This window comes from Monodon monoceros, unplaced genomic scaffold (genome assembly GCF_005190385.1).
Source record: "Monodon monoceros isolate NGI ecotype Baffin Bay Population unplaced genomic scaffold, NGI_Narwhal_1 Super_Scaffold_12, whole genome shotgun sequence".
Lineage (NCBI taxonomy): Eukaryota > Metazoa > Chordata > Mammalia > Artiodactyla > Monodontidae > Monodon > Monodon monoceros.
This window is the reverse complement of record NW_021703768.1, coordinates 64,121,351-64,148,335: the sequence shown is the minus strand read 5'-3', so window position 1 is coordinate 64,148,335 and position 26,985 is coordinate 64,121,351. Positions and strand designations below refer to the sequence as shown.

General features: G+C 37.1%; 1 protein-coding gene across 2 annotated transcripts in view; it reads right to left on the bottom strand.

Moving 5' to 3' along the window:
* FAM151B (family with sequence similarity 151 member B) overlaps positions 1-20,144 on the bottom strand; it is a 34,077-nt gene extending 13,933 nt beyond the window's left edge. For both annotated transcript variants that reach the window (XR_003792659.1, XM_029216550.1), the window contains exons 1-4: positions 19,925-20,144; positions 12,137-12,262; positions 6,369-6,534; positions 1,760-1,977 (exon numbers count right to left, since the gene is read on the bottom strand). Coding sequence is in view for 1 of the 2 variants with exons in the window: in XM_029216550.1 (XP_029072383.1) it covers positions 1,760-1,977; positions 6,369-6,534; positions 12,137-12,262; positions 19,925-19,949 (535 nt within the window). In the remaining variant the exon portion in view is untranslated. The remainder of the gene's footprint in view (positions 1-1,759; positions 1,978-6,368; positions 6,535-12,136; positions 12,263-19,924) is intronic.
* Positions 20,145-26,985: the final 6,841 nt, after the last annotated feature.

Genomic DNA, 26,985 nt, shown 5'->3' with positions numbered 1-26,985 from the left:
TATCTTCTGCTTGTTGTTAAGTTTTCTTTTCCGAGAGAAAGAAAGAGTATTTACTAGCTGTTTAAGTAATAATTAACTTCAATTTTTTTGGGGGGTGGGGGTCTAGTCCAAATTACTTACACATTTTATCTAAAATAGAAATAGTGTTAAAATTGACTTTTATATATGTGTTTTATGTTTTAAATCATGTTTAGACATTGCGGAAAACATATCTGCCTGTTTATAAACAGCTTCAGAAAAAAATCTATATTTTAAAAATAGCCCCTACACTCTATCAAAACTATCCATAGGTTGTAAAAAGTACTGGTCAGTAAAGGAACAATTTACAAAAAGCCTATGTGAATACATTAGTTTAGCAGCTAAATGCCTCATGAAAGAAGGGAAAGGTCTGCTTTCCTTTAAAATCTGGAAAATTATATATTTTTAATTAGAAAAAGGGGTTGCTAACAGAAGCTATACTTACATTACTTAAAAACTTATAAACTCTCTTTTCTAAATTTTGTAGCAGAAGAAGTAAGGGAGGATAAAACACATGTTGGTAATGACCAGAGGCCAGTGGGGGAAAAGCAGCCTGGAAACATTCAACACAAACAAAAGACCCAGATATGGTTTAACTCGGCTCAAGCCTGAGATTAAAGCCAGAGTTAGACTAAACCGTGACTAAAAGATTAGAATCAGTATGGAGGCTATTAAATTGTTTCTAGTTTACCTTCTTTAAACACTCTGAATTATATGCTACATTCTTTACTGAAACTAATAAAAATTAAAATGATTAGAAAATTAAAATAGAACAAATGTAAAGCATATTATTTTTTTCTCAATCATATCAGTTGTTGGTCCAGGGAGTTATAACCTAAATGTCACTACTCACCAGATAGCAGTTACTCTAATCTCATGTTAGATTTTAAAACTTTACATCTAAAAACAATAGTAGCAAATAAGTAAAAAGACTGCCCTGAACACAAGATAAAGGCTAACATCTCCACTGGCTCTAAATAACTTCTTGGTTAATTATTTTTACCATGCGTTCAGGTGTCCCAGAGCATCTGTTTGCTTAATGGCTGTTAACTGGAAAATCACTACCTAGGAATGTATGAATAAATAGAAAGATGAATCCAAATAGCATAATAAGTTTCAGCCAGGAGAAAGAAGCTGAATATCAGGTCCATCTGTAAGAGTACATAAAGGGAAAGAAGAAATCCAGCCTAGAGGAGAGTCTCATGGCCTCACATACCCCCTGTCTAGCCAAAGAGAGCTTACGGGCACCAAGGTTCCAGCAGCCTACATTTGGAGCTCCTTCTAATGTCTAGGGAACAGAATTTGTGCTGTTCAATTGTACACCCACCGACTTCTGGCCTCACATTACTTGAAAAGTTTTAATTACCACTTCTCTATCTTTCATCTGACATAGGGAGTTTGCTCCAAAGTAAAAGGAAAGAAGAAAAGAGTACAGAATACAAGTTCAAAGAGACCAATTCAGGATTCGTTTGTGTATGTAAAGAGGCAGCTTTGGTTATTCTAGACCTTGCAAATAAACATTTTCCACGGAAGCCTGGTGACAGAATGTCACCAATGAATGAGTATCTATCTGAAATAACAGAAGGAAGAGTCATACACACATCTCTAGGGCCAGACCTTTCTCTCCATTAGGCTCTTAGATTTTGCAGAATGTGTTTTTGGCTTTGTATTAAAGGTATTATTTTTATATTTGAGTATATTTTAATTTGACCAAAAAGGAATACATTTAGAAAATTATCACCTTCATTGACTTTCTCAGGATGCCATCCTGTTGTCCAACCTAGGGAAAATGTCACATCTGGAAAGAAGGATGTCACAGTGTCTATAAAAGGTTTTGCATCCACTACTCTGCTATTTCCATTTGGACCAGGAAGAATATCAGCATTAATCCACACTGGACGCTTCAGATGCCTCTTCACATTTTCCAAGAGCATCATGGATGGTTCTACAGCTGCCAGACTAAAAACAATTTGTTGTCAATGAGATATATTCCTAAAGTAAAAGTAAAAAGTTCTTTTAGACTGCTGGCTTTAATATTGTCAAATTCATAATAAAAGTATAATACCATAATGCCTGAATTAAACAAAATCACAGAGCAGATAGCACTAGAGGGGAAAGCTAACATGTGCCATATCTTAAAATGTTGATTTATACTTACTACTCATGAAGGTACCTAAAAGGGTCTATAAATGTATGAATAATGACACTACATGTAGACAGAGGTTTCAAAACTCTGTATTAGGATCACTCAGTATAAAAACAATTTATGAAAAGACACAAACATTCACTCATCAGAGAATGTATAAATAAGATTTAAAAATTAAATACACTCATAACCTGCAAATTCAAGTTTATGAAAATACCCAAAGTGCACTCAGGCCCCATGTCTCTAATACCAGCTCATGACCTTGGAGAAAAGGGCTTCTTTTCCTTCATGCATACTTGTGTGAGTCTGGACACATAAACACATTTCTAAAAATGATTGCCAAGTGTAAAATTATAACATTTCCTTAAAGCTTTTATAAACTTCATTTTTTCCTTTATTGTAAACACCTTTCCTGGAAACAAGAGACAACTATATTTTAGTTACTTTTAAACTAAAAAGCAGCTTCAGTCTTTTTACTTCCCTACATCTTTTCTAACGGACACATATATCTTGAAACAATAAGATTTTAATCAGCCTACATAATTTTTACTGATTAAAAATACACACACAAACTTTATTGGAAAGCTACGCTACTTATAATTCTGAATGTCTTCTGAACCTTTAAGGCCTATGTTCATTTCTAAGAAAATTAGCTTTTAGTGAATACAGCGATGGGAGGCTAAGAATCTGGGAGATGGATACTGGAAGCGAGAACATTCAGCACCTCTCCTCACCTTTCCATTTTTCTTCTTAATGGATTGGAGTCCTTCTGCCTATGCTTCTACCACTCTTCACCTCACTCCTTTTGGGCCTCCTATTTTAAGAGCAGAAACTGATAACTTCATTATTTATAGGGTCATATTTATTAGTGAGCAAGGATACTGTTCACTAAAACCAGAGGAAACCAGCCTCTCTTTCACTCTGCTCCCATGTAATAAACTGCTTTTTTCTCACTCTTATGCCCCTGAAATAGAGGCCCTAGATTTTAGTGGATTGATAAACTCTAATGCTAGACCTTACAGACTCTAATTTAGATGCTGTCATTTCTCTGTCTCAAATGCTTTCTGCCTTGAATGGTATCAATGCCATGTTAAAAACCACAATTCTGAGATCTGGCCAGCTGTACTTCCTACAAAATTCCCCCATTTTTAGTAGCAAACAACTTGTATCTATTACTCTAAAGCTTGCTTGTCTCCAAGTCCCACAGCAGCAGCCAAGTCCCCGTGGGGCTCTGCTCTTCATGGGTGGAGTGGGAGGTAACCTTGAACTAATCCACGCATGTCTCCTCTCCTTTTCCAGAAAGGATTCTTATTTCTTAAGAAATCTGGTGTCTGTGGAGGTTGGGTTAAACACTAATTTCCAGTTTACGTTTAGGAGGAAGCTTATGCTTTCTCAATTTAGTAAGCTGACATCAGGCTGTTTAACAATGGTTCGCCATCTGATAATATCTAGTCTCAGCATATTCTCTCCCAAACTGAAATTCCACCAGCATGTATTAAGTGTCTACTACATGCAAAACACTGCACAGTTAGACATACAGAGCTAAGACACAGAACATAATGAAATAAGAATTTAATGTACATATTCTGTTTTATATGTAAATATTTTAATTATCACTAATATAGACTATAGTAATGTCATTTTCCCTTACCAGAAACTTAAATAAGAAAAACAAAACCTATATTAAGAAAACCACAAAACTTTACTAAGAAGAAAACAACTTTTTGTTGTAGTTTTAATTTTCTGGAGCTTTACAAAATAATTAATAAAATTCCTCTGGAAGAGTAAATGTGGAGGAAAAGCCATAACATTTTTGGGAAAAAAAAAAAGACTGAGGATGAACTTTGCCCAAGAGCAAGATACAATGTTTACTACGAAGAATAACATACTATGTTCCTAGCCTGGAAGACTCAATATTATAAATATTGCAAAATTACACTTCGTTCCCAACTAATCTATAAATTCCATGTAATTCTAATTTAAAATATCCGTGGATATCATTCTCAATCCTTACATGTATTAGTATTAAGTTTCCCATAAAGAACTGACAAAAGGTCTGCCAAAATGATCATTTGAAGAGGAGGGTCCTGATCAGTATACTACCTAAAATTTCTTTTTGGTAGTACTTATTTAGGAAATTCCAGGGAAGATATAAACTTAGATCTTATAGATTTTTTTTCTAAAAAGTTACTTGGTAAGTCAAACTTCTCAGTACCTATTTTTCTATTAACTTTGTTTAGAAATTGGGGCTAACAAAATAAAAATCATACTTAAAATAATAAACCATTTAAAATTACATTCTAAGGTAAAATTCCAGATAAAAATTTTAAATCATCGTATATTACTTAGTTATTGCGTGTATACAAACAAAATAACTCAGAGGCACAAAACAAGAACTATTAAAATTTGACTATTAGGTCATTCAGCTACTCTTACAGACGTAGTGCAGAGTTCCGGTTCAGAGTGTGAACTCTTCAGCCAGGCTGGCAGCTCTCCTACCGATTACGTGACCACAAGCAGGCTACTTACCCCTCTCTGCCTCTGTTCCTTCATCTGGAAAATGAGAATAGGAATAACCTACTTCTTAGGATTGTTATGAAGACTAAATGAATTTACACATTTAATGCTCTTAGAACAGTGTCTGACACACAGTAAGTGCTTATATAATTGTTAGTTAAATTCATTCCCCTTCAAATATGTTATGACCAAAACTCTTTTTTTAATGGCACAGCCTTTCAGTGGTAGCTGCTAGCATTTAGGAATGAAGGAGCTGGTCTGACTGGTGAGGAGCCAAAGAATATATCACAGGGGCTTCGCTGGTGGCACAGTGGTTGGGAATCCATCTGCCAATGCAGGGGACATGGGTTTGAGCCCTGGTCCGGGAAGATCCCACATGCCGTGGAGCAACTAAGCCCATGCACCACAACTATTGAGCCCACGTGCTGCAACTACTGAAGCCTGTGTACCTAGAGCCAATGCTCCGCAACAAGAGAAGCCACCGCAATGAGAGGTCCATGCACTGCAGGGAAGAGTGGCCCCTGCTCACCACAGCTAGACAAAGTATGTGTGCAGCAACAAAGGCCCAACACAGCCAAAAATAAATAAAATAAATAAATTAAAAAAAAAAGAATATATTACAGAGAGCAAGTCTACGGGCAACAGTAAACATCAAAAAAAAAAAACAACTGAGCACATGAAAAGGCAAGGAGCTCTAAAATTCAGCTCACCAAGCACTAATGATTAAATGCTTTATTTCACAGTACAGAGAACACTGGACTGGCTCCAGGAAACCTGGGATCTGGTCCTAGCTCAGCTCTCAGGCTTAGCTATTGTCACTTAACCTCTCTAGGACTAAGTTTCTTTGTCAAGAAAATGGAGTTGGACCGTTCACCCCTCTAAAAGCTTTAAGATCTTGAAACAGCTTTCACTCACCAACAGTGTAAAGAGGTTGACTGGTACACTCAGGCCCGCAACAACTGATTACAGTAACCTTAAAAACCCTGTGAGTAAGAGCTCCAAATCCTTATTAATTTCTTGAGATAATTCAATTTTAAAATATTGTGCAAAGATAAGGCAGGATTACCACACATCCTAGATTTTCATAGCAGTTGCCTTCATGGGCCTTATGGTGAGCTTTTATGGTGTCACAATAAATTCCTGGCTTTCCCTATCATTTTTATACTGCCAAAATACCACAGAAGTAAAATTTTCCGTGATAGCCACAGGGAATGAAACAACACCTAATCTTGCTCTCTTCATTATCAGTGTTTCCAAAATATTATTTTTAAGAAACTCTTCAGTTATTAAAGAATTCTAGATAATTCCCCTTCCACAAATATAATAACACAAATCAAGTAGGAAATGCATTAACTACCCCAACTACTGCCAAATCTCTCTCTCGAACTACTTTTTAATGAAAGTGGTATTTTAAATTTACCATTCTACTATTACAATGGTCACTTAGGATAACTTCTTATATAAAAATTAACTTAATTTTAGCCTTAAAGGGTTCCCAAGAAACAATTTTAGCAAACAACTCAGTGTGTCTTTGGTCCATTCCTGAAACATATTAGTTTGCAATTCCATTTTCAGTTTAGATAAAGTATAAAGTTATTTAGTCAAGCACAGATATATGAAGTTATTGATTTTTTTCCATATTGTTATTCTATAACAACTAGGAGACTGAACATGTTTGTACAAATACCTCTTAAAATCCAGTTTGATGCCTTTATTGCTTTTTATAACTTCAGCCAGCCATTCCTGTAAAGTATTATCACTGTTTGTTTCAGGAGGATGAGCCATGATTGGTTGGCCATGTTCTGATCCAGCACTTGGAAAAATGACATCAGCCTCTATCATATGAGCAGTACCTGTCCAGATAAAAGAACTTACATTAATGCTAATAAAATAGAGACTGTAGGAGACGGCATATTCAGTATCCTTTTGAGGAAGATAAAAGGAAGGAAAGAAAATAAAATTTCCTGAGTAAAGACTAAGTGCCAGGTACTATGTCAAGCCTTACATGTTGCACTTATTTGTTACACGTGAGCAAATAGGCAGTGAGGAGTGCAATACCTTTGCCTAGGTCACACTCAAGCTGTTGTCCTAATATTTAATTTCTTCTTAGTATATGGCAAAGTGAGAATACAAAGGGAGGCTTAATAAGTATTTGTTGACTCTTCTGAGAACAAAAATAGTACTTTTATTTTCTCACTCCTCAAATGAGAAACTACAGATGTTTATTGTTTATGTTTGAAATTGTATGTTATAGATTCAGTTCCTTGACCTAAAGCTTGGCTACTATTGAAAAGCACACATCCCTGGAATGGGTAAAGAGCTTCACCAGTCACTTAGTGTGAGTGTGCGTAGCAGGCTCTGATAGACTAACTCCAAAGACGGCTGACAACAATTCCTCCCATATGTACGTGCCTCTCTCCTCATCTCTTTCTCCTCCCCTTGAGTCTGGGCTGGTTTTGTGCCTTGCTTTGACCAGTGGAAGGTAGTGGAAGTAAAACTCTCAGTTCTAAGCCAAGCCCTTAAAAGGCCTGGCAGCTTCTGCTATCATCCTCTTGAAAGCCAGCTACCACGTAAAGAAGTTCAGGTAAGACTACTGAAGACTCAGAAACCACATGGAGAGAGAGAAGCCTCATGGAAGAAAACTAAGACCTCCTGCCCGACAGACAGCATGAAGGTCTCTGACATGTGAGTGAGGCCATTTTAGAATTTCTAGGCCCAGCTGAGCTCCCAGCCAAATGCAGCAACATGAGTGCTCCCAATCTATACCACATGGAACAGAAGAACCATTAGCTGACCCACAAAATCATGAAAAATGATAAATCACTGTCATTTTAAGCCACAAAGTTTTGGGGGTAGTTTATTACACAGCAACAGAAAACAAACAGAAATAGCTACCTGGAAGTGGGGCCCTGCCATAACAAAAACCTGAAACCTGTGACACTGGTTTTGGGATCCAGCAGATTCTAGAAAGGCACTGTTAAAGCAAGTTAGAAGAGCAGTGAGGAAATTCTTTTCACGTAGTGGTGAAACTTTTGATAACGTTGGCACTTGTAGCAACTGGTGGAAGATAGAGAGGGTGCCTAGTCAATTTGTGGATTTGGCTAAGGAGGTTTCCAGGCAGAATGTTGAAAATGCCAACGGGGTTTCTTTTAGCTCCTATGATAAAGAATGGGAAGAAAGAGCTGAGTTAAATAATTAACTATTTACATTTTAAGCAGTATAGAGAGGAAATATTTCCAACTCAGGACTTGTGCTGAGTTAGAAAATAAAACCATTCTTTCCAGCTGGCAGGAGATTCTCAAAGTAGGAGAAAGCCTCAGGTCAAAAGTCAAATCCAGGATGCTGTTAGTAAACCACGGCCCGGGATCAAGACCAAACCAAGGATACAGCTACAAGACCCTTTATTAAGACTTCAGAAAGATGATGTCTTGGGTACCCACATAGCTAGACAAAAGAACATTATAGAATCTTAAGGGTGTTATCCCATAGCACCCTAACTAGCAGACCAAGTAGAGAGAGGCCTACCCCAAAGAGATCCAGCAATAAGGTTTTTGATTAAAGGGATGGTTTATAATTTGATATATAGAAAGACCAGTACATTTTTAATAGAGCTGTATCCACTTGGACCTGAAAAAAGAAAAAAAGAGAGAGACAGTTCAAAACGAAAAGAAGCCTATGAACTCTCAAATTTCTATAGGCAGGAAATAGGCTGAAAAAGCTACCCAGCTGCATATATAAGCCATTTTCCAATAAGCGTATGAAGAGATGCTCAACATCATTAACCTTCAGGGAAATGCAAATCTAAACTACAATGAGATACCAATTCACAAGTACTAGGAAGACTATAATGAAAAAGACAGTAACAAGTGTTGACAAGGACATGGGGAGATTAGAAACCTCATCCAGTCTGTTGGTGGGAATGTAAGAAGATGCAGCTGCTTCAGAAAAGCTTGCAGTTTCTCAAAAAAAGTTAAACAGAGTTATATTTGAGATGCAATAGGTCAAGCTTCTGTCTAATTTCATAAAAATTAAGCAAACATGACTTCTCAATAAAGTGGTACTTAGCACAATATATGTAGGCATTCCATCTTCTCTATCAATGCAGTTGTAAAGGAGCATATAGGCCTTGGAATTCCTTAACAGTAATAGTCAGTGTCTCTATTTATTAACTCCATTCATTTCCCATGAATAGAAAAAAAAATCACTAAATGGCAGTGACAAGGAGTCTCAGGTCCCATGTAAATTATGCTCCTGAAGGTCTCTTTTAAGAATAAGAATGGAAGCTAAGCAGTAGGGGTAAGAGATCATGGTGGCTTGAACTAGGATGATGACAACAGAGATGGACAGATGTGGACTAATTCAAAATATATTTTGGAACAGAATTATAATGTCTGGATAATAGAGCAGATGCAAGAAATAAAGAAAACAAAGAACAGATGATTCCCAGATTTCTGGCTTAAGAATATACGGGGAATTCCCTGGCATTCCAGTGGTTAGGACTTGGCACTTTCACTGCCGTGGGCCCTGGCCAAGGAACTAAGATCCCGTGAGATGCGTGGTGTGGCCAAAAACAAACAAACAAACAAACAAAAGAATCTATGTGGATTATGGTGCCATTTACTGAGATAGCAAAGATCATAGGAAGTACAGGTTAGTAGACATAATTAAGAATTTCATTTTGAATAATTTAAATCTGTGATGCATGAGAACTCTCTAAGTGAAAACACCAAATAAGCAGTTGGATAGACTAATACAGAAGAGAGGGAGGCCTGGCCTGGAGACATGTTTGTGAGCTGTCCAGCCTCTCTCCCTATTCTCCCACCCCTGGTCCTTGGGTAGAAGCCTTTTGAAGGTCAGGGAATGCTTCTACTTTGGGAGACTGCCTGGTCACCATATTTCCCAACTCAGGGAGAGCCAGATGAGGAAGTCTGCACATCAAGATTATCACTCCAACCACAGGAGCCCCAGCTTGTGACAAGAGCCAGACAGTAGAAAACAGCTTTGTTTTTTCTGATTTTCTGCACAAGAAAATCCCAAATAGTTGCTACTCACACTCAAAACAAAACTCAAAGAAATATGTTTATAGAAATGAAGTTAAACTTATCTATCTTGCCTATACTGTTTACATGCTCTAATGCAGCAATTTATTATATTTTTTAATACATTTAGTTGATGACTATAGTCACACTTTTCCTAAATATGTTACAAAGCCTTTTTTTAAAAACTACATTTTTTATTCTCAAAAAGACCTGATGATTTCAATTTTTTAACCAGCATTTCTTTTAATATATATTTTTTAAAAATCTACATGCAGAAATGTTATAACAAAAAAAATTACATTATATGTAATAACTTTTTTAAACAATTTTGACTATTCTGAGGTCGGATGTGTTGACAATGCAACACCAAATGACACTCTTACATTGTTCCTCCTGTACTTTGTTTTTTTAAAACATAGACATTGTTGAAAATCCAGTATCACATGTTAATCAAAATAGAAACAGCTTCATTAATAACAGTTGTACTAAATTTAAGTATTCTGGGAGAAATAAGATAAACCAATAAATACAAGTCTCCAGGAATCTGCTTTCTTTCCTTTGGACTAGAAAGAAATTGCAAGACTAGCCAGAGCTGAGAAAAGGGACTGGATGAAAAACATCCCCCAAACTATAAAACTTGGGGCTCTTGTTGCCAAAGAGAAGGTAAAGAGGATATTATCTGAAAACTAAGTAACCTATAAAAAATTCCCAGATCAACACCAGACTTCCAGCAATTGGAAATGACTTCCATAAGTCATTTTTAAAACTTGGCTAAAAGTAAATGATCCATAGTTAATTAAATTATTTCTAGGGATGAGACTTCTGCATTTACTATTACAAATTGTAAATTTTTAAGATTTTTCCCAAATTTTTAGTTGTTTTATAGAAATAAAATTTATTTTGCTTTGATTTTATACTGTCAAAAAAGACAGATTGTCTAAATTAACCTATGAATTATAATCATTTATCTGTAGAATCTTTTTGATTTACTATATACGCAACCATAATGTCTGTACATAACAGCTGTATTATTCCTATCTTTTTTCCATTTAAAAAAATTGATATATAATTCACATACTATAACATCATCCTTTTAAAGTGTACCATTCAGGGCTTTCCTGGTGGCACAGTGGTTAAGAATCCGCCTGCCAATGCAGTGGACACGCGTTCGAGCCCTGGTCCGGGAAGACCCCACATGCCACGAAGCAACTATGCCCGTGCGCCACAACTACTGAGCCTGTGCTCTAGAGCCCGTGAGCCACAACTACTGAAGCCCACGTGCCTAGAGCCCGTGATCCGCAACAAGAGAAGCCACCATAATGAGAAAGTCTGCAACTAGAGAAAGCTCATGTGCAGCAATGAAGACCCAATGCAAACAAATAAATAAATAAAATAAAGTGTACCATTCAACGGTTTGCAGAATATTCAGAAAGTTGTGCAACCATCACCACCACCAGCTAATTCCAGAAAAATTTTGTCACCCCAGAAAGAAACGCTGTACCCATTAGCATTTACTCTCTAGTCCCTATTCCTATCAGCTCCAGGCAGCCACTAATCAACATCTTCCTGAAGCATTGCTTTTGCTAAAATTTATTTATTAAATAATCACTGTTTGGTTACTATGTGGTAGGCACTGTTTTATGTATTAGGGATATTAGAAGACAAGGTTCTTCCCTTTGAGGAACGAAGAAAAGCAATTTAAAAGAGTATCTTTACAATAAAAGAAATACATATTTAGATACATTATCCAGATACATAACTAAGATGCAAAAAATGTGTAAATTTTTACAATAAAACACAAGGTTACAAGGAATTCTTCCTGTTGGAACAGGGCACTTCAAGCTGTGCCCTACCCCTCTGGTGATATGCTTTCATTCTCCTAAGCTGCTGCAGCCAACAGGGGTACTTCATAGCAAAAGGCTAACTAAACTGCTGTAGTAATCATCTGATTACAGATGGAGCTAGTAAACCAAAAGGCTTGGTTTCTAGCCTAGGCATAAATATTGCCCAAGGCATTATAAATTAGTATTCAGTGACTTCATTCAACAACTATTTATTGAGCTTCTCCATAGTACACTGTGAAAGACACAAAAATATGTATGTACGACATACAACCTGATCTTAAAAATTTTACCTAAATCACTACAATATGTAAGCAAATGTAATAACATATGAGAGTTTTAAATAAGGCATAGAAACGGTAAATCACTTCTGGAAAATGAGAAAATTCTTCCATTATGGAAACTTATTCATTTTGTAAATAAAATGAGATCTTTTACAAAAATGTTTATGTTAGCCAAGAATTTACACTTGAATCATCTAAGTCTCTGGCACCTGCAAATATGACCAGATATTTTTTTTAAAAGAGCTGACTTCATCTATAATCTAATGTAAATACAAGTAACTAATGACTTACTTCTCAGTGCCTCATTCACTTGCACCTTGTGGTTAGCCGCATGATACCAGATGATCTGGGCGCCATCTTCTGTTGTGATCTGGTTATTTCTGAGAAAATATTCCAGTATGTTTTCACTCCAAGATCCTAAAATAACAGCATTTATATTAAAAAGAAGTTTTTATAGGGTAAATTTTTTTAATAAAAAAAGGGCACAGCATATATTGATAGAGAAAAATTAATAAAACTGGGAAAATATAAGATTAAAAAAAATTAAGAACAAGTATTAAGATGTGGCAAGTATAAAAATATATATTTATATATAAATAGGCTATTTATGATGTAAGTAATAATTAGTAAACATATAGGATAGTCTGAACCTCAGAACTGTGAGGAAATATGTAGGAATAAAAAAAAAACTGGTAAGAGGCAGATATTTTAAAGCAGGAATTTTCACATGGTATCTTCTCCAATCCTGGCCCCATAAATAAGTAAAATGTATATAAAGCCAATTCTATGTTAAAAAAAACTTCTAAATTTTGTAGAACTTAATTGTCTTCTCCACCTGAGGCTCCATTCTATATTTATATTAACCATTTAGAATCTTAAATTACACATTTAAGCATATTCGCCTTCAAATTATAAATGTCAACAACACTTACATGAGTGACTAAGTAAATTCTGAGTTAGTATTTATAGATTTATCTAGCATGTACAAATATATGTAATTCCCATAACTATCGACTAGTTTTTGGCAGACCAGATTTTTTTCTTAATTAGGCATTAAAATGTGTGAGTTAACCAAGACTAAAATACTTGAGTCAGTTCTACTCCATATTATGCCATATCGCAATATAAGAAGGATAAAAGACTAAAAAACTGTGAAAGAGGTATCTATAATCTTACCTCGCCAATTCTTGTTCACTGGTTTAAACATTTAAGTGGCTACCAAATGGCTGCAAATTCCCTATGCATGAGATTATATCTTCCGTTTAATTATTTGTTTATTAATTTCACCTAACAACAGTTAAAAACCTAAAAATGGCCATCATAAACTGATGATAAGACATTGAGAGAAAGTAAAATTTGATAAGAGAATGGAGGGGCATATGAAAATAACTTCTAAGTAACATGCATGGAACTCAGTAACCACTCTGCATATTGGGCTACAGAATAAAGAAACTAAACAGTTAGCTGTAGCATCCACTATCCAAGCAGTCTCCTATACAAAACACATGCCCCTTTTTAGCATAGGCAAGAGAGTCACAGACCTTTCAGACTCAGATGAAAATACAAGGCCATCATTTTTTACATGTTTAACTTAGGCATCTTAAAAAGGTACAGTAACTACTGGCTAAAACAGAAATGTCCAACAATGGGAAAAAGTAAATCACAGTATATCCTCATGATAAAATATGTAATTGATGTGGCTGTTAAACATGAAGTTTTTGAGATATGCCAAAAATCTCACAGAAATGGTAATCATGCATGTTACCATAAAAAAACTAAATGTTAGTTAATAGCGCATGCTAGATGTATCCTTGACACCTTCCAACTAAACACACTGGATTCAAAATTTTTATAAGGGTAACTTGCAGATTAATAATAAAATACCATGATTCCAGAAATTAAAAACATTTGAAGCAAAAAGTTCTCCTTGCCCGGTTAATGGGTGAAACTGTACCTTACACTTAGCCACAACTGTATATATCTTTTCATATACACAGAATTTCAGACTCTAATTACCTATAATCTAGGGTATTACCACTATTTTAAGTAAACTGTTATTCTGAAAATAGGGCCAGGAGAAAGGCAAAATTACTTGTAATTTTAAAAAATTAAGACTTTTAGTGGGAGCAATTTCAGGTTTATAGAAAAAACTGAGCAAAAAGTAGAGAGTTCCTATATGTGACCTCCCCTAATTTTTACATCTTTCTATGGTGATGAAATTGCTCTGAAATTGATTGTGGTGATGGTTACACAGCTCTGAATATACTAAAAACCAATGAATTCTATGCCTGAAATGAGTGAATTGTATGGTATACAAACTATATCTCGATAAAGATTTTTAAAAAGTTAAAATAAAGTAAAGAAAAAGAAAAATACATCCTCCCTTTGACCCAGAAATTCCACTTTCATAAACTTATCCCATTGACAGATATGTTTGTAATATGTAGGAAATGACACATTTGATATAAGGATATTTATTGCAGCATTGTTTGTAACAGCAAAAGAGTGAAAATAACCTAAATATTCAGAAACGGTGAATTCACTAAATAAATTATGGTATATCCATGCAATGGAACACAATGCAGCCATTAGTAAGAATGAGGCAGATCCATATGTGTAATATAGAATAATCTCAAAGATATGTTAAGCGAGAAAAAAGCAAGGTGGAGAACAATATGTATAGGTACTGCAGTAGGAAGAATAATGATCCCTCCCCCCACAACAATGTCTATATCCTAATCTGTGAACTGTGAATATGTTGTTACACAGCAAGGGCGAAATAAAGTTACATGTGCAATTAAAGTTGCTAATCAGTTGACGCTGATCTTGGATTATCCAGGTGAGCCTAATTTAATCACATTAAGCATCTTATAAGATCCCTGTAAGTGAAAGGGAAGGCAGGAGAGTCAGTGTCGGTGTGATGCAATGTGAGAAAGACTTGACCAGCAACTGCTGGCTTTGAAAATGGAGGATGAGACCATGAGCCAAGGAATTCAAGCAGTCTCTAGAGGATAGTAAAAGGCAAGGACACTGATTCTCCCCTAGAGCCTCTAGAAGGAATGCAGCCATGCTGACACTGATTTTTAGCTAGACCCATTTCAGACTTCGGTCCGCCTGAATTATAACATAATAAATTTGTGTTGTTCTAAGCCACTAAAAACTAATGCTCTAAAAAACTAGTTTGTATGTTTAAAAACAAAGTGGGAGAAGAACAAAAATGAGAAGACAGTATATGGTAGCATGTATACTACAATCTTAACTATATGGGTTTTTTATTTTTGGCCATGTCACACAGCTTATGGGATCTTAGTTCCCCCACCAGGGATCAAACCCAGGCTTCCTGCAGGGGAAGTGCAGAGTCCTAATCCCTGGACCGCCAGGGAATTCCCTATATTTTCTTAAAAGTCAGAATTGTCAGAAAATATACCAAAAAGTTAACTAATGGTACCTCTGAATATGGGCACTATGTATTGTTTTCATATTTCAATATACTTTACTGTATAAATGTTCTATAATGAGCACGTATTATGTTTACAATCAGGAAAAAATTTAAACTGAAAAAAGAATGTATTACCAAAACTGTCTGATGTGACTACTTATGTTTATGTAAAAGATACTGTAACCTTCTGGAGTAGAACTGCCTGGCTTAAAACCCCTCTAACTGTTTTGCACAGCAAAGGAAACCATAACAAAAAAGTGAAAAGACAACCCACAGAATGGGAGAAAATATTTGCAAATGATGCGACTGACAAGGGCTTAATATCCAAAATATACAAAAAGTTCATACAACTCAACAACAACAAAACGAACAACCCAATCAAAAAATGGGCAGAAGACGTTAATAGACATTTCTCCAAAGAAGACATACAGATTGCCAGTACTTACATGAAAAGATGCTCAACGTTACTAATTATTAGAGAAATGCAAATCAAAACTACAATGAGGTACCACCTCACACCAGTCAGAATGGCCATCATTAAAAGTCTAGAGATAACAAGTGCTGGAGAGGGTATAGAGAAAAGGGAACCCTCTTACACTGTTGGTGGGAATATAAGTTGGTGCAGCAGTATGGAGGTTCCTCAGAAAACTAAGAACAGAATTACTACATGATCCAGCAATCCCACTCCTGGGCATATACCCAGACAAAACTATAACTCAAAAAGATACATGCACACCTATGTTCATAGCAGCACTATTCACAATAGCCAAGACATGGAAACAACCTAAATGTCCATTGACAAATGAATGGATAAAGATGTGGTACATGTATACAATGGAATACTACTCAGCCATAAAAAAGAACGAAATAGGGCTTCCCTGGTGGCGCAGTGGTTAAGAATCTGCCTGCCAATGCACGGGACATGGGTTCGAGCCCTGGTCCGGGAAGATCCCACATGCCGTGGAGCAACTAAGCCCGTGTGCCACAACTACTGAGCCTGTGCTCTAGGGCCTGTGAGCCACAACTACTGGGCCTTTGTACCACAACTACTAAAGCCCATGCGCCTGGAGCCCATGCTCCACAGCAGGAGAACCCACTGCACTGAGAAGCCCGTGCACTGCAACAAAGAGTGGCCCCTGCTGGTCGCAACTAGAGAAAGCCTGTGTGCAGCAGCAAAGACCAACGCAGCCAAAAATAAAATAAAATTAAAAATAAATAAATTTATTTTTTTAAAAAAGAATGAAATAATGCCATTTGCAGCAACATGGATGCAACTAGAGATTACCATACTAAATGAAGTAAGTCAGAAAGAGAAAGACAAATACCATATGACATCACTTATACATGGAATCTAAAATATGGCACAAATGAACCTATCTACAAAACAGAAACAGACTCAGACATAGAGATCAGACTTGTGGTTGCCAAGGGGGAAGCAGGGAGGGAGAGGGATGGACTGGGAGTTTGGGGTTGGTAGATGCAAACTATTACATTTAGAATGGATAAACAACAAGGTCCTACTGCATAGCACAGGGAACTATATGCAATCTCCTGGGATAAACCATGGTGGAAAAGAATATAAAAAAAGAATGTATATATGTGTATAAATGAGTCACTTTGCCATGCAGCAAAGATTGGCACAACACCGTAATCAACTATACTTCAATTTTTAAAAAGTGAAAGAAAAAAACACCTCTAATTCTGGGGTCAAACAACAGAGACACACTAATTACCAGCTTCTAAAGGCTGCATAAAAAAAAGCTGGAATAATGCTTGGCCACATCACTTTGTCTACATCTCCTATCCTCATCCTCACCCAATTGCCAAAGAGGAATAGAACTGCTCAAACTATTCCTCATTTCATCTGCTGAAATTATGGGTCAGGTAAATGTCACATTCCTTTCATTTCAACCAAGATCTCAAAAAGTAATACTCCTCCCTCCTCGCCACTCCTTTTCAACATTATACTGGAAGTACCAGCTAATGCACTAAGACAACAAAAAGAAATAAAAGGTGTACATACTGGGAAGAAGAAATGAACTGCTTTGTTCACAAAGATATGGTTGTCTATGCAGATAATCCAAAAGAATCAACACAAAAACTCCTGGAATTAACAAGTGATTATAGCAAGGTTGAAGGATTCAAGTTTAATACACAAGAGTCAACTGCTTTCCTATTTACCAGCAATGAACGTGAAATTTGAAATGAAAACACAATACCATTTACATTAAACCCACAAAACCAAAATACTTAGGTATAAACCTAACAAAATATGTACAAGATCAACATGGGGACAACTACTCTGATGAATGAGATCAAAGAACTAAATAAATGGAGAGAGAGTCCATGTTCATGGATAGGAAGACTCAATATTGTCAAGATGTTAGTTCTTCCCAACTTGATCTATAGATTCAAGCAATCCCAATCAAAATCCCACCAAGTTATTTTGTGGATATCGACTAACTGATTCTAAAGTGTATGTGGAGGGCAAAAAACCCAGAATAGTCAACATAATATTGAAGAAGAATGAAGCGATGACTCTATCCAACATCAAAACTTACTATAAAGCTACAGTAATTAAGACAGTGTGGTTTTGGTGAAAGAATAGACAAATAGATCAATGGAACAGAACAGAGAGTCTCAAAATAGATCCACATAAATAGAGTTAACTGATCTTTGATGAAGGAACAAAGGCAATACAGTGGAACAAAGACAGCTTTTTCAACAAATGGTGCTGGAGCAACTGGACGTTCACATGCAGAAAAGGAATCTAGACACAGATGTCATACTTTCACAAAAATTAACTCAATATGGATCATAGACCTAAGTGTAAAATACAAAACGATAAAACTCCTAGAAGATAATATAGGAGAAAATCTACATGACCTTCGTAGATTTTTGTATCTACGGTCACGTCACAGCAATGACCTTTTAGATACACACCAAAGGCACCATCCATGAAAGAAATAATGGACAAGCTGGACTTCATTAAAATGAAAAACTTCTGCTCTGCAAAAGGTAACATCAAGAGAATAAAAAGACAAGCCACAGACTGGGAGAAAATATTTGCAAAAGACACATATGATAAAGGACTATTATCCTAAATATATAAAGAACTCTTAAAACTCAACAATAAGAAAACAACCCCATTAAAAAATGGACCAAAGACCTTAACAGACACCTTACCAAGGAAGACAGACGGATGGCAAGTATATGAAAAGGTGCTCCATATCCATGCCATCAGAAAAACACACATTAAAACAACAGGGTGTAACTACACACCTATTAAAATGGCCAAAATCCGGAACACTGATATATCAAATGCTGGTGAGGATGTGGAGTAACAGGAATTCTCATTCATTGTGGGTGGGAATGCAAAATGGTACAGCCACTTTTTTTTTTTTTTGCGGTACGCAGGCCTCTCACTGTTGTGGCCTCTCCCGTTGCGGAGCACAGGCTCCGGACGCGCAGGCTCAGCGACCATGGCTCACGGGCCCAGCCGCTCCGCGGCACGTGGGCTCCTCCCGGACCGGGGCACGAACCCGTGTCCCCTGCATCGGCAGGCGGACTTTCAACCACTGCGCCACCAGTGAAGCCTAATGGTACAGCCACTTTAAAAGAGAGCTTGGCAGTTCCTTACAAAATTAAACATACTCCTACCATACAATCCGGCAATCATACACCTTGATATTTACTCAAAGGAGTTGAAAACTTATGTCCATACAAAAACCTGCACACTTACGTTTATAGCAGCTTTATTTATAATTGTTGAAACTTGTAAGCAACCAAGATATCCTTCAGTAGGTGAATGGATAAACCGTGGTACACCAAGACAACAGAATATTATTGCTCTCTAAAACGGAATGAGCTCTCAAGCCATGAAAAGACACGAGGAAAGCTTAAACGCATATTAACTAAGTGAAAAAGAGCCAATATGAAAAGGCTACATACTGTTTAATTCCAACTACATGACATTCCGCAAAAGACAACACTATGGAGACAGTAAAAAGATCAGTGGTTGTCAGGGGTTGGGGTGAGGAGGATAAGTCGGTGGAGCACAAAGGATTTTTAGGATGGTGAAACTATTTTGTATGACACCCTACCATGGAACGTGTCATTCATTATACATTTGTCTAAACCCACAGACCGTACACCACCAAGAGTGAACCCTAATGTAAAGTATGGACTTTGGGTAATTACGATGCATCAGTGTAGGCTCACAATTGTAACAAAAGTACCACATTGGTGGGGAAGGCTGATATGGGGAAGTTATGCGTATGTCAGGTATGGGTATATGGAGAATCACCGTGTCTTCCGCTCAATATTCCCAGGAACCTAAAACTGCTCTTAAAACAAACAAACAAAAAAACTTCTTTACAAAATGTCAGAATATTCTTGCCATTCTTTGCCACACCAAAAGCTTTTCTTTACCGCCCACGCCGGGAACCAAGGCTCTAGGCCGCTTGATTCTGGGAGAACGTAGAGAACGCGGATCACGAGATCCAGAAAAGGAAGGAGTGCCGCCAGAGGAGTCTCTCAAAGGGCCCCCAACTACCGGCAGCGGGCCGGAGAAAACGTCCACTGCAAGCCCACTGTGTGGAGCACCGTCCCAGACCCGAAGCCTGGGGAGCCCCGCTTACCAGGGGCCCCGGCGGTCGCTGTCATGGTGACCGTGGTCCTCAGTCTGCGCAGGCGCTGAGCGGTGGGCGCCGCCGAAGACCCGTAACAGATGGCGAGAAAACCCGACTCTACAGAGAAGAGACCTTGCCGTGGCCTCCGACGGCCGCCTAGGAGGAGCTTCCGAGGCGGAGGCGGAAGGGGCCGAGGAGCGGTGCGCACGCGCAGAGGCGGCGGCTCGAGTTTCGCCAGCGCGCCGTCTTCCCGGATGGTTTTCGCGTCCTAGTGTCGCGCGCGTCGCTCCTTTGAAAGGTAGTCAGGAAATAGGCAGTAATGAAGAACGCGGCGTCAGGGAAAACAGAAGCTGGGTTGAGACGCCAAGTTGCTGCTGTGGGGTACGAATTTCCAAATTGGATATATTTTCTCTTTTTAATTTTAGTAGCATCCTAAAAAATGACATGAAATCCTATCTCCATAAAAGTGAGCGTTTCTGCATAAGGAGACTGAAGTGATAAGTTGGAAGTTTTCTGTTCCCCTCTAGACTTCTCTACCGGTTTTCACTCAGAAACACTCCTAGCAGCTGGATTCTCCCACCCACTGCCTTCTTTGCCCTCCTTAACTCCTTTCCACAGCCAAGCTGGGACTGGAAAAAGCGCCAGTGGAGTCAGACTGACGTGAATTAGCAATGCAGCACTGCCATATTCTGGTTCTGTAACTCTACCACTCAATCCGTCAGTTGTAAAATTAGGATAACAATACATCACCTCACACACAGCACAAATGGCAGCCCTTCTTGCCCAACTCTTCATATTTTAATATACGTAAGTCTTTCCAGACGAGTTGTAATTATTTCAATATGTCATCAATAAGGCTTCCGTATTCTGTGGAGTTTCTCAAGCTCAATCGAAAAGATTTCTTGAGTTTCAGAAAGCACTAAATTTTAATGACTTCATTGACCTTAAAAAAAAATCTTTCTTGAGATATACAATTGATTGGCTTGAATTTGATCTGCATTTCCTAATGATACGAAATGTTATACATTTAAAGGGTACAATTCAGTGTAGTCACAGAATTGTGCAACCAGCACACCATCAATTTTAGAACATTTTCATCATCCAAAGCAGTCACTCCCCTTTCTCCCCAGCCTTAAGGAACCACTAATCCACTTTCTGTCTCTATGGATTTGCCCATTCTGGACATTTCATTTAAATGGGATCATAGAGTATACAGTGTTTTGTGACTGGCTTCTTTCACTTAGCATAATGTTTGCAAGGTTCATATTGTAGCATGTATCAGTACTTTATTAAATTTTTTTGTGGCCAAATTTCCATTGCATATACCACATTTATTTGTCTATTCATCAATGGATGGACTGTTGCATTGTTTCCATTTTTTGGCAACTAATGAATTTTGGCTGCTATAAACATTCTTGTACAAATTCTGTGTGGAATTATGCAGATGTATTTCTCTTGGGTATATACATAGGAGTGGAATTGCTGGTTCATATGGTAACTCTATGTTTAACTTTTTGAAGAAGTGTCAAACAGTTTTGCAAAGCAGCTACATACAACATTTTACATTCCCACCAGCAATGTATGAGGGTTCCAATTTCTCCACATCCTCACCAATACTTGTTATTATCTGTTTATTTGTTTAATTATAGCCATCCAAATGGATATGAAGCAACATCTCATTGTGGTCGTTATTTGTATATCGCTAGTGACTAATAATGTTGAACATATTTTCAAGTGCTTATTGGCTTTTTATATATTTTCTTTGGAGAAGTGTCTATTCAAATTATTTGCACATTTTTAAAATTAGGTTATTTGTGGAGGTTTTGTTGAATTGTAAAAATTCTTTATAAAGTCTGACTACAAGTCCCTTAACAGATATATGATTTACAAATATTTTCTTCCATTTTTGCAGGTTGTCTTTTCACGTTCTAGATCGTATCAGTTGCAGTACAAAAGTTCCTATGGCCTATTGATAACCGTATTAGGTCAATATTTTCATAGATTTTACAGTAACTGGCTCAATTAAAATTACTCTTCACTATCCATTTTTTAGAACTACATAGTGGAATATGTGGCATGAGATAATGATGTCTAAGATTTGCTTGAAAATACTCCAGCAAAGAAATCAAGAGATAGATGAAGCAAAAGTGGAAAATCTTGATAATTGTTGAATCTGAGGAGTGTTATAGGTTGGGTATGTGGAGTTTCATCATACCATTTTCTCTACTTTTGAGTGTTTGGAAAATTTTACAGCAAATATGTGTCTAATTACTTTTAATCTTTTTGCACAAAGGAAGGGTTTCATGTGTTAAGGGTATATGGTACACTGAAGAAAGATGTACAGAGCCTTATGAAGATCAGAATGTGAAAAATGGGCATTGACCTGATAGTTTGGAGCTGCTTTTGATGACATATTTAAAGAGGAATTAATGGTATAATATTAGCTCTGATTAACCCAGTCTGGGTAGAGGTGGTGAGATTATGTGTATTAGAGGAGTGGAATAAGATGAAGTCATCTGTGGGTGACCTTTGATTCAGTACATACAATTCACTCTTGAATAAGAGTGTAGCTAGCCTTAGGATTTACTTTCCACTTAGCACTTAAATATATATATTAAATGTATATATTTTATAGTTTTCTGGCTTCTGTTTTGTTATTGACAAGTTTTCTGCTAGCCCAGTTGCAAATTCCCATAATTATAAAGCAGTCAGTTTTTACTCTCTGGTTGCCTCAAATTTCTTTTTAAATATGCCTACATTGATAGCTTCCACTTACTTTGATTCCTGTCCTGGATTTATTCTGCAGTTCAGCAGACAAAAGATGTTTAAATGTCATCTGCCAAATTGGGAGTCTCTGCACTGGATTCCTACTTCCACATAATTTAATGCTAAAACGGGATCCTACTAACTCCCTAAATTGTGATTAAAAACAAACAAAAGGGCTTCCCTGGTGGCGCTGTGGTTGAGAGTCCGCCTGCCGATGCAGGGGATACGGGTTCGTGCCCCGGTACGGGAAGATCCCACATTCCGCGGAACGGCTGCGCCCGTGAGCCATGGCCGCTGGGCCTGCGCGTCCGGAGCCTGTGCTCCGCAACGAGAGAGGCCATGGCAGTGAGAGGCCCGCGTACCGCAAAACAAAAAAACAAAAAGAACAAAAAAAACAAAAAACTAATTTAATTCAATGAATTTTAAATGGCCCTCAGGCCTGAAGTTAAAGGGTTTTTGAGAATTGAGAATTTAATTACTTTATATCTTGGTTCCTTTAGCTGCTTAAATATTTTCTTTTTTAAGTTAACAAATCTGTCAGGCATTATTGCCACTCATCCAATTAGCTGTGTTTACTTACAGGGTTGAGTGAATCATGAAAACCCAGACTCATGGGATTTTGGAAGTTTTCAGCTAGCTTCTATGACACAAATATTAGACTTTTTGATATTGTCCTATATGTCCTCGAAGCTCTTCATTTTTTTCCACTTTTTTTTCTCATTGTTATTCAGACAGGATAGTTTCTACTCATGTATCTTCAAATTCACTGACTCTTCCATCCATCATCTCCAGTAATTTTTTTTACTGTATTCTTCAGTTCTAAAATTTCCATTTGGTTCTTTTTATAGCTTTGATTTCTTTGGTGAAGACTTCTATCTTTCCATTCATTTCAATAATGTTTACCTTTGCTTTGTAGAACCTGATTAAATTAATTCTTTTTGTCTTCTTCTGATAATTCCAACATTTGGGTTACCTCAGAATTGGTTTTTGTTCATTGTCTTTTCCCTTGAGAGATACTTAAGATTTCCCTAGTGTTTTGTATCTTGAATAATTTTCGATTATTTCCTGGATATTTTGAATATTATGAAATTCTCAGTCCTGTTTAAATCTTCAGAAGAGTGTTTTTGTTTTGTCTTGTTTTAGCTGGCAGTCAATCCAGTTAGTTCACACCACACATCCTGGCCTGCTTTCTGTGGGCTATTGTTCCAAAAATTTAGTTCTCAGTGACTTTGCACTACCATTCTAATCTGCCCAAATTGTGCACCACCCAGTGGCTAGTCTGAAACCTGGATAGTGAGCTATACTGTACATCAGTTTTCAAAACCTTTGGCTGCTTCTGGTCAATTTCACACATGCACAGTGTGGAGGTGATCTCAGGATTTTATATACAAATTTAGAGGTTCCCTTTCTTCAATTCCCTCCTATCAATGATCTTCCTCACACTCTCTGGTTCTAACATCACCCCTTCTTGGTGTTCTGGCTAGAAGGCAGAGCTTTAGCTTCCCCACAACATTGCTAGTGTTCTGCCCTGCACTGACTGCCACCATTGCACAGTGGGTAGAGAGGGGGGTGCTGCCTTTTTGCTGTCTCTAGATTAGGTAGGGCAGGGAAAGTCCACATTGCCCCATAGGGTTTACATATGGTAGGGAGGGAGGGGTGCTGCTGTTTTTCTGCAGCTCTCCTGGAATAAGGTAAGTAAATTCAAAAGGATTCTGTCTCATAGTCCCCCAACCCCCTTCTCTGTCCTCTGACTAGAGAGAGCAGACTGTTCCTTGGACTCTGTGCCAGCTGGCAGTTCCTATTTTAAAGTGCCTATGTGTAGATCCCTTTTTATTTATTCTGTTTGGAATTTGTTTAACTTCTTGAATCTGTAGAGTCATGTCTGTCGTCAATTTTTAAAAGTCTACATTATATCTAAAAATATTTGTTCTGTTCTACCCTCCCCTCTCCTTCTGCAGCTAATTAAGCAGATGTTGGGAATTCTCACTGTATCCTCTATATGTTTCCTGATTTTTCCATCTTTTTGTTTCTCCATGCTGCATTCTGGATAATTTCTCCTGATTTATATTCTAGTTTATAAATCCTTCCAATTGGTTATATCCTGTTCTGCCTTTAAACCTATTTACTGAGTTTTAAATTTCAGTTTTTATATATTCTTGCAACATTTGTATTTAGTTACTTCCCAAATTAGTTCCATCACTTTTTAGTTTCCAGTTCTCTACAGGTATTTGACACTTGACTTTATTTCTTTAAACACAGAAAGCATAAATGTAATACCTAAGACTATATGAATTTAACTGTTTCTACTAATTCTTGCCTCTGGAATCTAGTTTGCTTATGTGCCTGCTTTTTTTGTTTGTTTTGGTTTGTGTGTGGAGGGGGGACCACCTTAAAGCAAGATAAATGCTTAAGAGTCTTTGGGTGATGTAGGCAATTCTAAACTTGGCTACAATTTTACATAATTTATATTTCTGATTCATCCTCATCTAAAGGCTGAAACCCTTTGAGGGAGTCTCAGCCTACTGTGGGGAAGTTCTTCTGTTAGATTCACAATTCCTGTTAGATTCACCATCTTGTGTGGGCCTTGAACTTTGATATCTGTCCCCCTTACCCCATTAGGCTGTCATATTAGGGCCCCATGCTCACTTCTCTTTTTCTCTTTACTTTTGGACTGGGTGTTCCATACTGTCTTAAAAATCTCTTTGATGTTTTAAGATGCTTTTTGTATTTTAATCAGCTTTGGTTGTTTTTATCAATGGCATAGCTCTAAATATCCTAACATGCAATTTCCAGAAACAGGAAGTTTCCCACAATTGCATCTTTGTTCCTACATGGCCAAACCCTACTCTTTCTCTTGGTATTCTCTGTACTTAGCACGTACTACTTGTGGAATGGAATCCATAAATGTTGATAAGAACTATGCTTAATTTTGTCAGAGCAATTAATCTTATTTTTTTTTAGAAATTTGTAGTTATAGCTGCTCTAAGATATAGGTATCTTGTTTTAGTTAGCTAATATTAGTTGCTTCATGTAATAAACCACCAGAAAATTTAGCAGCTTAAAACAACAGACATTTATATCTGAGATTCAGAAATCTGAGAAAGGCTTAGGTGGGTGATTCTCATGAGGCTACAGTCAAACTGTGGCTGGGGCTGCAGTCTGAAGGCTTGACTGGGTTGGAGGATCCCCTTCCACTTGCCTGGCAGCTGGCTTCCCCAAGAATGAGTGACTCAATAGAAAGAGAAGGAGAAAGAGAAGGAGACAGGCAGGCAGGGAGGGAGAGGTGGGGAGAGAGGGATGAAATGAAGAGAGTGAGTGGGGAGACATACACCAAAGATGGCAGCCATAGAACTTTTTATAACATAATATTGGAAATGGCATCCCATCCCTTCTTCCATATTCTGTTGGTCACAAAGTGGTACAGTGTGGGAGGTGACTACACAAGGGTGTGAATAACCAAGAGGCAGGGATCGTTGTGGGCTATCTTGGAAGCTGGCGAGCACCTTATTTTACCAAAAGAACAAAAAAAGAAAGAAAAAAAAAACTTTACTATATTCGGAGGTTTGTAATAAAGCTCTTGAATTAGACCTATTTCTTCATTTGTAAAAAGCATGAAAATATGGCTGTAATTTTTATCAATGCAAATTCAGAAAATGTTTCCCAAAAGGTGTTAAATATTAAATTGTGTATCATTCCAAGCTAAATCTAAAACACAGAATATAAAGAGAAGATTTAAAACTACTAAAAATCTGATGTAAAAAAACAAAACAAAAAGAACACCAATGTCAATTAAGTGGTAAAAGATGAATTTAGATGGTGAGGCTTAGTGTTGGGTAGGAAAAAAAATAAAGGTTTTAAATATAGCTCAAATAAAAAATAACATTCCAAGTATTTTCATAAAAAATTGTTATGAGAAAAACAGTCCTCCTATGGAAACATATGGTCATAATTCCAGTAATGGATTTTCTTCTTGCTTTTCTGCCATTAAGATTGCTTTTATCAATTACACAGTGGTTGGAGAAGAGTGAAAAATTTAAGATTCTAGATAGAAGCCACATAAATCAAAGTAATTGAGGAGATGACACTGTGTTCTTCAGTGTAAACAGCACACTACATTTTGTATAAAAAATGAGGGGAGATAATAAAAATATATTTGCTGCTACTGCACCTAAACCTTGGAAAGATACACAATAATAAAAATCACTTCTTATTGAGATTGGAGAGTGAGAAGAACAAGGTAGATGCATACAAGGTGGGCAGTAAGACTTATATTAAGTTTTTAACCTTTCTTTCTGATTTTTGAA